Source organism: Eretmochelys imbricata, chromosome 10, assembly GCF_965152235.1.
Source record: "Eretmochelys imbricata isolate rEreImb1 chromosome 10, rEreImb1.hap1, whole genome shotgun sequence".
Taxonomy (NCBI): Eukaryota; Metazoa; Chordata; order Testudines; family Cheloniidae; genus Eretmochelys; species Eretmochelys imbricata.
Window position 1 is genome coordinate 85,261,921 of NC_135581.1, and position 12,654 is coordinate 85,274,574.

At 42.6% G+C, this 12,654-nt stretch overlaps 1 protein-coding gene across 1 annotated transcript in view; it reads left to right on the plus strand.

The window, feature by feature from the left end:
• The window catches only part of IQGAP1 (IQ motif containing GTPase activating protein 1), a 183,118-nt gene that overhangs the window by 43,137 nt on the left and 127,327 nt on the right, over positions 1 to 12,654 (plus strand). Inside the window, exons 3-4 of the mRNA XM_077829238.1 lie at positions 11,481 to 11,637; positions 12,054 to 12,131. Coding sequence (XP_077685364.1) covers positions 11,481 to 11,637; positions 12,054 to 12,131 — 235 coding nt within the window. The remainder of the gene's footprint in view (positions 1 to 11,480; positions 11,638 to 12,053; positions 12,132 to 12,654) is intronic.

Consider the following 12,654-nt stretch of genomic DNA (forward strand, 5'->3'; position numbering starts at 1 on the left):
TTCAGGTTTGTTTGGAGCTCTCCTATCCCAAAAAACCCTTCTTAGCTGTAAAAAGAAAAGGAGTACTTGTGGCACCTTAGAGACTAACCAATTTATTTGAGCATGAGCTTTCGTGAGCTACAGTTCACTTATGGCCCACCTTGATTATCATGCACATTGTAGGGACAATGGTCACTTTGGATGAGCTATTACCAGCAGGATAGTGAGTTTGTGTGTGTGGTTTTTGGGAGGGGGTTGAGGGGGTGAGAGAACCTGGATTTGTGCAGGAAATGGCCCAACTTGATTATCATGCACATTGTGTAAAGAGTTGTCACTTTGGATGGGCTATCACCAGCAGGAGAGTGAATTTGTGTGGGGGGGTGGAGGGTGAGAAAACCTGGATTTGTGCTGGAAATGGCCCAACCTGATGATCACTTTAGATAAAGCTATTACCAGCAGGACAGTGGGGTGGGAGGAGGTATTGTTTCATATTCTCTGTGTATATATAAAGTCTGCTGCAGTTTCCACGGTATGCATCCGATGAAGTGAGCTGTAGCTCACGAAAGCTCATGCTCAAATAAATTGGTTAGTCTCTCTAAGGTGCCACAAGTACTCCTTTTCTTTTTGCGAATACAGACTAACACGGCTGTTACTCTGAAACCTTCTTAGCTGTGTGTATGGGAAACCTCATTCTCCTGCCTTTTGCCTTCCCTCCAGATTACTAGAAGAGGAAAAGACAAACTCGTCTCTGTCCCTACTTCCCAACCCCCTCTGTCACAATTTTACATTCTAAATAAAGGCTTTAGAGAGACCATTAGATTCTGGAGAAGTGGGTGAGTTTCAGCAGCTAGAAAGGGAGTCTGGGCTTGTTGTTTTTCATAGATTTTAAGACTAGAAGAAACCATTATGATCATCCAACCTGACTTTCTGTATAACACAGTCAACAAACTTTCACCAAGTGATTTCTGCATTGAGCTCATAACTTCTGGGAAGAGTGATTTAAATCAAGGTAATTTTAAATAATTTAAAACAGTTAAAATGATTTAAATCATGTTGGGGCTTTGTAAAACTAACGAAAAATTTGTGCTATTGCAACTCTATTAAAATTTTAATTAAATTATCATGCCTGTTTTAAAATGCCACTCATTTGAATTTTACAAAATTGCTATAGACATAAAAGAAAATTAAGGCCATGATCCTGCACATATTTAAGCAAGTATACAACTTTACTTACATGAATAATCCCCTGGACCTTGACTTAAATTTGGTTAATGATACTGGCCTCCTTTGTAAAGCTCTTTGAGATCTATTGATGAAAAGCACTTTGAAAGAACTAAGTATTAAAGTTAAGCATATCATAGAATCATAGAATATCAGGGTTGGAAGGGATCTCAGGAGGTCATCTAGTCCAACCCCCTGCTCAAAACAGGGCCAATCCCCAATTAAATCATCCCAGCCAGGGCTTTGTCAAGCCTGACCATAAAAACTTCTAAGGAAGGAGATTCTACCACCTCCCTAGGTAACGCATTCCAGTGTTTCACCACCCTCCTAGTGAAAAAGATTTTCCTAATATCCAACCTAAACCTCCCCCACTGCAACTTGAGACCATTACTCCTTGTCCTGTCCTCTTCTACCACTGAGAATAGTCTAGAACCATCCTCTCTGGAACCACCTCTCAGGTAGTTGAAAACAGCTATCAAATCCCCCCTCATTCTTCTCTTCTGCAGACTAAACAATCCCAGTTCCCTCAGCCTCTCCTCATAAATCATGTGTTCCAGACCCCTAATAATTTTTGTTGCCCTTCGCTGGACTCTTTCCAATTTATCCACATCCTTCTTGTAGTGTGGGGCCCAAAACTGGACACAGTACTCCAGATGAGGCCTCACCAATGTCAAATAGAGGGGGACGATCACGTCCCTCGATCTCCTCGCTATGCCCCTACTTATACATCCCAAAATGCCATTGGCCTTCTTGGCAACAAGGGCACACTGCTGACTCATATCCAGCTTCTCGTCCACTGTCACCCCTAGGTCCTTTTCTGCAGAACTGCTGCCTAGCCATTCAGTCCCTAGTCTGTAGCTGTGCATTGGGTTCTTCCGTCCTAAGTGCAGGACCCTGCACTTATCCTTATTGAACCTCATCAGATTTCTTTTGGCCCAATCTTCCAATTTGTCTAGGTCCCTCTGTATCCTATCCCTGCCCTCCAGCGTATCTACCACTCCTCCCAGTTTAGTACCATCCGCAAATTTGCTGAGAGTGCAATCCACACCATCCTCCAGATCATTTATGAAGATATTGAACAAAACTGGCCCGAGGACCGACCCTTGGGGCACTCCACTTGATACCGGCTGCCAACTGGACATGGAGCCATTGATCACTACCCGTTGAGCCCGACAATCTAGCCAACTTTCTACCCACCTTATAGTGCATTCATCCAGCCCATACTTCTTTAACTTGCTGACAAGAATACTGTGGGAGACCGTGTCAAAAGCTTTGCTAAAGTCAAGAAACAATACATCCACTGCTTTCCCTTCATCCACAGAACCAGTAATCTCATCATAGAAGGTGATTAGATTAGTCAGGCATGACCTTCCCTTGGTGAATCCATGCTGACTGTTCCTGATCACTTTCCTCTCATGTAAGTGCTTCAGGATTGATTCTTTGAGGACCTGCTCCATGATTTTTCCGGGGACTGAAGTGAGGCTGACTGGGCTGTAGTTCCCAGGATCCTCCTCCTTCCCTTTTTTAAAGATTGGCACTACATTAGCCTTTTTCCAGTCATCCGGGACTTCCCCCGTTAGCCACGAGTTTTCAAAGATAATGGCCAATGGCTCCTCAATCACAGCCGCCTGTTCCTTTAGCACTCTCGGATGCAACTCGTCCGGCCCCATGGACTTGTTCACGTCCAGCTTTTCTAAATAGTCCCTAACCACCTCTTTCTCCACAGAGGGCTGGCCATCTATTCCCCATGTTGTGATGCGCAGCAGTCTGGGAGCTGACCTTGTTCGTGAAGACAGAGGCAAAAAAAGCATTGAGTACATTAGCTTTTTCCACATCCTCTGTCACTAGGTACTCTCCCTCATTCATTAAGGGGCCCACACTTTCCTTGGCTTCCATAAGTATCCATATCCATAACTATTCCATATCCATAAGTGTTTGTAGCATCAAGATCTAAAATTGTGTTTTTTAAGAAAAACATTTCAAAACAATTTCTTCAATGTTAACATATATATAAACACAGGACACAATTGTCTAAGCCTATATTTAGGTACCTAAGGGTGGGATTTTCATAAGCTCGTAAAGTGACTTAGGAGCACAAGTCCCATCAGCATCAAATTGGAAATCCCGATAGAAGTATTTCAGGTTTTTTGACTTGTATGGATATTCAGTCTATGGGAAGGTGGTGTTGGTTGCAAATGTAGCTTGCGCTATCTGCAATTTTGTGTTTTGGTGTATGTCCTCATAGGATGTTAATGAGACTCTAGACTTGTTTTCTAGCATAGATCAAACAGCTTAATGGGACTAAATCAGGGGGCCCAGATAATCTTCATCCAAGAATATTAAAGGAATTGGTACATGAAATTGCAAGGCCATTAGCAAGAATTTTTAATGAATCTGTAAACTCAGGGGTTGTACCATATGATTGGAGAATTGCTAACATAGTTCCTATTTTTAAGAAAGGGAAAAAATGTGATCGGGGTAATTATAGGCCTGTTAGTTTGACATCTGTAGTATGCAAGGTCTTGGAAAAAATTTTGAAGGAGGAGGTAGTTAAGGACATTGAAGTCAATGGTAAATGGGACAAAATACAACATGGTTTTACAAAAGGTAGATCGTGCCAAACCGACCTGATCTCCTTCTTTGAGAAAGTAACAGATTTTTTAGACAAAGGAAACGCAGTGGATCTAATTTACCTAGATTTTAGTAAGGCATTTGATACCGTGCCACATGGGGAATTATTAGTTAAATTGGATAAGATGGGGATCAATAGGAAAATTGAAAGGTGGATAAGGAATTGGTTAAAGGGGAGACTACAACGGGTCCTACTGAAAGGTGAACTGTCAGACTGGAGGGAGGTTACCAGTGGAGTTCCTCAAGGATCGGTTTTGGGACCAATCTTATTTAATCCTTTTATTACTGACCTCGGCACAAAAAGTGGGACTGTGCTAATAAAGTTTGTGGATGATACAAAGCCGGGAGGTATTGCCAATTTAGAGAAGGACAGGGATACCCTACAGGAGGATCTGGATGACCTTGTAAATTGGAGTAATAGTAATAGGATGAAATTTAATAATGAGAAGTGTAAGGTCATGCATTTAGGGATTAATAACAAGAATTTTAGTTATAAGCTAGGGACGCATCAATTAGAAGTAACGGAGGAGGAAAAGGACCTTGGAATGTTGGTTGATCATAGGATGACTATGAGCCGCCAATGTGATATGGCTGTGAAAAAAGCTAATGCGGTCTTGGGATACATCAGGAGAGGTATTCCCAGTAGGGATAAGGAGGTTTTAGTACCGTTATACAAGGCACTGGTGAGACCTCACCTGGAATACTGTGTGCAGTTCTGGTCTCCCATGTTTAAGAAGGATGAATTCAAACTGGAACAGGTGCAGAGAAGGGCTACTAGGATGATCCGAGGAATGGAAAACTTGTCTTATGAAAGGAGACTCAGGGAGCTTGGCTTGTTTAGCCTAACTAAAAGAAGGTTGAGGGGAGATATGATTGCTCTCTATAAATATATCAGAGGGATAAATACCGGAGAGGGAGAGGAATTATTTAAGCTCAGTACCAATGTGGACACAAGAACAAATGGATATAAACTGGCCACTAGGAAATTTAGACTAGAAATTAGACGAAGGTTTTTAACCATCACAGGAGTGAAGTTTTGGAATAGCTTTCCAAGGGAAGCAGTGGGGGCAAAAGATCTATCTGGCTTTAAGATTAAACTCGATAAGTTTATGGAGGAGATGGTATGATGGGATAACATGGTTTTGGTAATTAAATATTCATCGTAAATAGGCCCAATGGCCTGTGATGGGCTATTAGATGGGGTGAGATCCGAGTTACCCAGGAAAGAATTTTCTGTAGTATCTGGCTGATGAATCTTGCCCATATGCTCAGGGTTTAGCTGAAGCCATATTTGGGGTCGGGAAGGAATTTTCCTCCAGGGCAGATTGGAAGAGGCCCTGGAGGTTTTTCGCCTTCTTCTGTAGCATGGGGCACGGGTCACTTGCTGGAGGATTCTCTGCTCCTTGAAGTCTTTAAACTATGATTTTAGGACTTCAATAGCACAGATATAGGTGTGAGGTTTTTTGCAGGAGTGGTGGGTGAGAGGTGTGGCCTGCGTTGTGCAGGAGGTCAGACTAGGTGATCATAATGGTCCCTTCTGACCTAAATATCTATGAATCTATGAACACTTTAAATGTGAAATTTAGCAGGAAAAATCTCTGCAAAATCTGAAATTCTGGTAACAGGAAATTAATTAAAGAAACCAGAGCAAACCGTCCACTTCATTAGTTGAAAACTGAAAAATAGAAAGAAAGTAAAGAACTAACATGTAAATTAAAAAATCTGATTTAAATAATATATATTTGGAGCATTGCCGGCAAATCGAGGGAGTGATTATTCCCCTCTATTCGGCACTGGTGAGGCCACATCTGGAGTATTGCGTCCAGTTTTGGGCCCCCACTACAGAAAGGATGTGGACAAATTGGAGAGAGTCCAGCAGAACGGAAATGATCAGGGGGCTGGGGCACATGACTTATGAGGGGAGGCTGAGGGAACTGGGCTTGTTTAGTCTGCAGAAGAGAAGAGTAAGGGGGGAATTTAAAAGCAGCCTTCAACTACCTGAAGGGGGATTCCAAAAAGGATGGAGCTCAGCTGTTCTCAGTGGTGGCAGATAACAGAACAAGGGGCGGTGGTCTCAAGTTGCAGTGGGGGAGGTCTAGTTTGGATATTAGGAAACCATTATTTCGCTAGGAGGGTGGTGAAGCACTGGAATGGGTTCGCTAGGGAGGTGGTGGAATCTCCATCCTTAGAGGTTTTTAAGGTCCAGCTTGACAAAGCCCTGACTGGGATGATTTAGTTGGTGTTGGTCCTTCTTTGAGCAGGGGGTTGGACTAGATGACCTCCTGAGGTCTCTTCCAACCCTAATCTTCTATGATTCTATATTTGTATTCAACCTGGGGAGGGCATTCTGTGCAAAGTGGTAGCATAGAGCTAATTGTGGGAAAAGCAGATGAACAGGATATTGAGGAGGGCATCATTGGTGGAGCAGAGAGGTAAGAAAATGATGCAATAGAAGAAAAGGCTGGTTAAGTTTTTCATAGGCTTGAAGGTGAATTGAAGAGGTATCTGTTGGGGACAAGGAGTGACTTGTGTGTTGGAGAGGCCAAGGAAGAGGAGGTTATAGTCATCAAGACAATATGGTGAGGTCCTGAATGAGAATTTTAGGTGACTGGACAGACAGCAAATGTCTTATCTTAAAGATGTTGTGGAGGAAGCAGTATCAGAATTTAGACATGGCCTGAATGTGCAGTGTGGAGGAGAGAGAGGATGTTGATGTTGTCAACAATGATAGGAAATGTGGGGAGTGGGAAAGTTTTGGAGGGAAGATGTGGGGCTTGCTCTTGACCATACCAAATTTGAAACTGGTGGAGAGGCTTCCAGAAACAGATGTGGGATTGGATTGAGGGAGGCAGTTCAGTAGTGGAGAGGATAGCTTTAAGAGTCAGTACTTTAAAGATGGTAGTTGAAACCATGCAAAGAGATCTAGATCAAAGAAAAGGTGTAGAAAGAGAGAGAGAGAGAAGAGCAAACTGAAGACAAAGCTCTGTGGGACCCTTACAGAACATGGTAGAGGGAAAGAGGAGGATCCATTGAAAGATGCTGAAGAAATGACCAGAAGGGTAGAAGGAGGACCAGTGCTGTGTTTTAAAGCTGAAGGAGAACAGTATTTTGAGAAGGAAAGTATTATTGGTCATGTTTAAGGCAGAAGAAGGGTTGAGAAGGATGAGGATGGAAAAGAGGCCCTGAGATATGGTCAGAATGAGATAGTTAGAGACTTCAATGGGTGTGTTTAAGTGGAGTAGAAAGGGTGGAAGCTGGACTAAGAGGGATCCAGGGCAGAATTGGAGGAAAAGAGTTCAAGGTAATTGATGTGAACAATTGTATATGGCAGTGCTGAAGGAAGAGTGAACAGATTTGTAATGGAGGACATCTGCATTACCATGCACAGACTTTCTCCAGACGCAACCAGCAGCATAAGAACAGGAGTGGAGAAACAGGAAGTGAACCCGAGCTGGAGGTTTGTGAGGGACAGACTTTTTGCACCGGAGGATAGAGCGCGAAGGAGTTGAGAGTGAAGTGAAAGGACTAAGCATTGTGTAATTATTTAAATAGTGTTCATTTCAAGGTCTGTTCTTTGAGCCAGATGTTCCTGTATTGTTATCAGGAGTGATTCATGCTTATTTCATTAAGGAAAATTATATGCTGCACATGCTAGGTACCTTGTTTTCAGTTGCTTTAAATCTGTCCATTTTAACAGACTGTCTCAGATGTGTACAATGACTGTTCCTGTACATATTAAGTTTGAAAATCACGCTGGTTTTGAGTTTTTGATACAAAAAAGTACAATTACCTTTTTTCCCCCAAAAAAGTGAGAAAAATGTATTTCATACTTCACTAATTCAGAAGGCTGAACTAATTTTGTTTAAACTTTCCTAAGGTTCACCTGTGGACGGAGAGCGGCATGAGAAATTTCAGGCCAGAAAGTAGGGGTTTAGTGCTGTAATAGTAATATTTCACTCTAGTGTAGCTAGTGGAGGAGTAAATAGGGAACTTCCGTCTCTGTGGTAGTCTTAGTCATGTTGCTTTCCGGCTCTACAATGTGGTTTCTTTTTTCCAATTGTGCCATCTTTCTACCTAGACAACTCAATGTTTCCACCCTAATTGAATCCCAGGCCTCCACTCCTAGCCCCCTATTTACCACCTCTGATTCCTTTCTTAAATCTTAGAGTGAAAACTGTGGGCAAGGACAGGATCTCAGTCATTTTGAAGGAGAAAATCAACACAATTTGATGTGATCTTCCTCTTCCTGCCCTCAGCCTCATCATTGACAAGGAAGTGTCCCCTCTGCTCTCCTCTTTATAATTCCTACATTTGTCCCAATGACCCCTTCCTTCACTCTGTCTCTCTCCCCTCAGGCTTCCTCTCCTCACAATACCAGCATGCTTTAGTCTCCCTCTTAATGAGGAAACACACCCATGATCCCACTTGCTTGTCTATTTGTCACCCTGTCTCTGCTTTATCTCCAGGTTCATTCAATATGCTGCCAAGAACTGCTTCCTTGAGTTCCTCTCCTCCAATTCCATCCTTGACCACTCCCATCTGGTTTGTGTCTCCTCTGCTCAACTGGAACTGCTCTCATGAAGGTTCTGAATGACCACTTTCTGGCCAAATCATAGGACCTCCACTTCTACATCCTGCTTGCTCTCTGCGTAGCTTTGGCCATACCCTACTTCCTAAAATACTGCATTCCTTTGGCTTTTGTGATGCCATCCTTCTCATGGTTCTTCAACCACTCCATCAGTGTCTTGCGTGGTGGGTCCTTCTCCTCCCCTCTCCTATAGGTGTCTCCACCCCCATTCCCCCCGGCTCTGTCTTTGGCTCCTACTGTTTATTCATAGATACTAAGGTCAGAAGGGACCATTATGATCATCTAATCCGACCTCCTGCACAACGCAGGCCACAGAATCTCACCCACCCACTCCTGAGAAAAACCTCTCACCTCTGTCTGAGCTATTGAAGTCCTCAAATCGTGGTTTAAAGGTTTCAAGGAGCAGAGAATCCTCCAGCAAGTGACCCGTGCCCCATGCTACAGAGGAAGGCGAAAAACCTCCAGGGCCTCTTCCAATCTGCCCTGGAGGAAAATTCCTTCCCAACCCCAAATATGGCTATCAGCTAAACCCTAAGCGTATGGGCAAGATTCACCAGCCAGATACTACAGAAAATTCTTTCCTGGGTAACTCAGATCCCACCCCATCTAACATCCATCACAGGCCATTTACCATGAATATTTAAAGATCAATTAATTGCCAAAATCCTGTTATCCCATCATACCATCTCCTCCATAAACTTACCAAGTTTAATCTTAAAGCCAGATAGATCTTTTGCCCCCACTGCTTCCCTTGGAAGGCTATTCCAAAACTTCACTCCTCTGATGGTTAGAAACCTTAGTCTAATTTCAAGTCTAAATTTCCTGGTGGCCAGTCTATATCCATTTGTTCTTGTGTCCACATTGGTACTGAGCTTAAATAATTCCTCTCCCTCTCCAGTATTTATCCCTCTGATATATTTATAGAGAGCAATCATATCTCCTCTCAACCTTCTTTTAGTTAGGCTCTATACCCTATTTCTAGGTGCTCTTATCTACAAACATAGCTTCAAATACCTTCTCTACTCTGATGGCTTGCAAATGTACATCTCTTCGAAAGGCCTGTCTCCCTCCCTCCAATCTCACATCTTGGCCTTTACTTTCTAACATCACAACATGGATGTCCAGCTGATAACTTAAGATCAACATGACCAAAACGGAGCTTTTGATCTTTCTTCCCCGTACCCTCTCCCACATTTCTCTGCACCATCCTCCTCCTTGTCACTCAGGCCTGTAATCTGGAAGTCCTCTTTCTCATCTGCCCTCTCTCTTGACACAGAGATGAAGGCCGTATCCAGGTCTTGCAACTTTCTATCTGCATAAAATTTCAAAGTTTTGACCTTGTCTCTCTACCTAGGCTGCCAGGGCTGTTCAGTCCTCATCATTTCATGACTCAGCTATCTCATTCTCTCTGGCCTTGACACTTCCCATATTGTCCCTCTCAAGTCCATTCAAAACACAGCTGCAAGGATCATCTTCCTGCCTTGTCACATCATTACTCCCTCTTTGCCTCCATCCACTGGCTGCTCCTCCTCTGCATCAAATACAAGCTCCTTATCCTTGCATTTAGGGTCTTTCCCAGGTTAGCTGAACCTTTTCTATTACGTCTACTAATTTATCAAGCTGTCAGCCTCTACCTTTGCTTGACCATTGACAACAGTCTTGATCATTTGCCTTATTGCTTCTCCCTAAAACATCTCTGCACTTTTTCCCAAGCAGTCCTCTATGCATGGGAAAAACTCTGCAAACAGTAAAATTTGGAGAGCTGCTACTGTATGCTCTTTTAAATTCTTTCTTAAAATCTACCTCTGCTGTGGTGCCTACAAATCTCATCTGTATGTCATTGGTTAGACAAGTGCCAAACTGTGACTTCTGCTTTACTGCTAAACGATTTTGTTTTTGTTACCCCCAATACCCTCCCACCATCTCATTTGTCTGTTTTGTTTACTAGCTTCATCCTGTCTATCATATTGATTGTGAGGTCTTTGGGACAGGGACTGTTTTTGTTGGTACTTTGTCAAGCACATCAGGGCTCTGACCTGTTACTGAGGTTCCTAGGTGCTACTGTAATTTAAACGATTAATAATAATCCTATCCGGCTGCTGTAGAAGACTGCTCTGCCTGTCTGAGGGAGAGGAAGGGCATTCCCTATTTTTCTGCATACATGGGTGCGCTTAAATTTCTAGTGGCTTGGCAGATTACTGGTTCAATTTGTATTACTCATGTTAAAGTATAAGGAATCTCTCAAAGCTGAAGGCACTGTTTAAATAAACTGTGGAAGAACACCTGTTCATTCCAGAAGTGATTGTTCTGTGTGGCCACATTGAGATTATTTTGCCTTTGAACATTTCTGTGACATAGGCTAGTAGGGGCGAAACACTGAAACAGATTTGGATCATATCCATTGTATGTATCCTGTGTCTGAAGCAGTGTTCAACTTGTCCCACAGTTGAACGGTGATAGTTCTTTACCTGCTTCAGCACGTTGAAGGTGCGTTCACCTGAAGCCACTGATGCAGGCAAAGCGACAAAAATACGCAATGCAGTTGTGACACTAGGAAACACCATAGAGAGTCCAAGTTTGAGTATTTCTTGAAGCAATTCCTTTGGCTTGCAATCCAATTTAAAGTTTGTGGAATATATTTGTTTGAGGAAGATGACCTCCTCACTGAGTTCTTTGGAGATTTTTTTGTTGTACTGTTGCTGAAATTGTTCAGCTGCAGAAAGTAGATCTTTATTACTTGGTCTGTTGAACTGCCAAAGAAACCCAAAAAGGGTACAAATTAGTCGCAGTGACTCAAATTGACGTGTAGGACCTGATTGAATAAAGGCATTGGTGACAAGAAAGACATTGACCCTATAATGCTGCTCGGCATTGGATTCAGTAGGTAAGTTGCGATTACATCAGCGCCTAATACATAAATCATACAATGGGAAAAGATGTGGCAGCAGCAACACTGAACTTGCTCAGAAAATGAGCAGCTAATGTCCCCCGAGAGGAGAGTAAATGGAACACATCATAAAAGCTCTCAAATGACCCACTCCTGTCCTTTTTACGTTTTCAGATGGATGGAGGCCTGCCTTAATGAGGATCTACCTCCCACAACAGAGCTGGAGGAGGGGCTAAGGAATGGAGTCTATCTAGCCAAACTTGGAAACTTTTTCTCCCCCAAGGTGGTGTCTCTGAAGAAAATCTATGATCGGGAACAAACCAGATATAAGGTGAGATCTCTCCGTTCTGGGAACTAGGTTGGCTAGAGAGACCTGAGATAGGAGGGAGACTTCAGGTTATATGGTTGTAGAGGAACTGTCAGTGAATGAGTGAGTAATTGTGGCAAATTTAGACTGTAAAAATGTAAGTTAACTCTTCCTGAACTATAGAATATCAGATGAAGGAAGATCTTTAGTTTTGTCTGAGTTTGTGTGCATATGAGAATCTGAGAAAGCTGGCCTTTTGAAAGCCTTAAATATAACTGGCTGTAGAAAGCTTTCATCATAGTACCTAAGACCTCAGATCCCTGGAAGAGTTTAGCTGTTGTAAGTAGCACTGATCAGATGCATGTCTTAGCAAAGTTCCCTAGTACTCACAGTGGCTGTGATGATTCATATGCTTTTTTCCGTCCCCCTCTTTATTTCAGGCAACTGGTCTCCATTTCCGGCATACTGATAATGTTATTCAGTGGTTGAATGCCATGGCTGAAATCGGCCTCCCCAAGGTAATTTCTGCACTGCAATGCCAGGCTTTGAAAGTTGTGGGATGAATTTGCCAGTACACAGGATTCAATAAACTCTGCCTATCCTATATATCTATATTCTCCTCTTAGTTATCCTATATATCTATGTATAGATAATCCTTAGTTTCCTAGATTTGGTTCTCCTTAGAAATCCTGAAGTTTAAAATATTCCATTCCCATCCCTGTTTGTATGATTGGGAGGCAGTGAATTCCTGCTTCAGTACCATATGCTTAACACTCATTATTTCGGGTGAGATCTGCAGTACAAAATTTTTATTTTTCATTCTGTTGAGCAGCATGCCGAGCTACGGTTTGGTCATGGCAATTTTTAGGAATCATCATAGGAAAATCATGGATAAAAGGAGCAACAGTTGTTGGAAGTGGTGGATTTTCCATCTCTTGTGGAGAAGTGGTGGATTCTCTGTCTCCTGAAGTATTCAAATCAAGTCTTCTGGAAAGATGCTTTAGTTAAACACAAATTATTGGCCTAAGAACAGGGTAACTG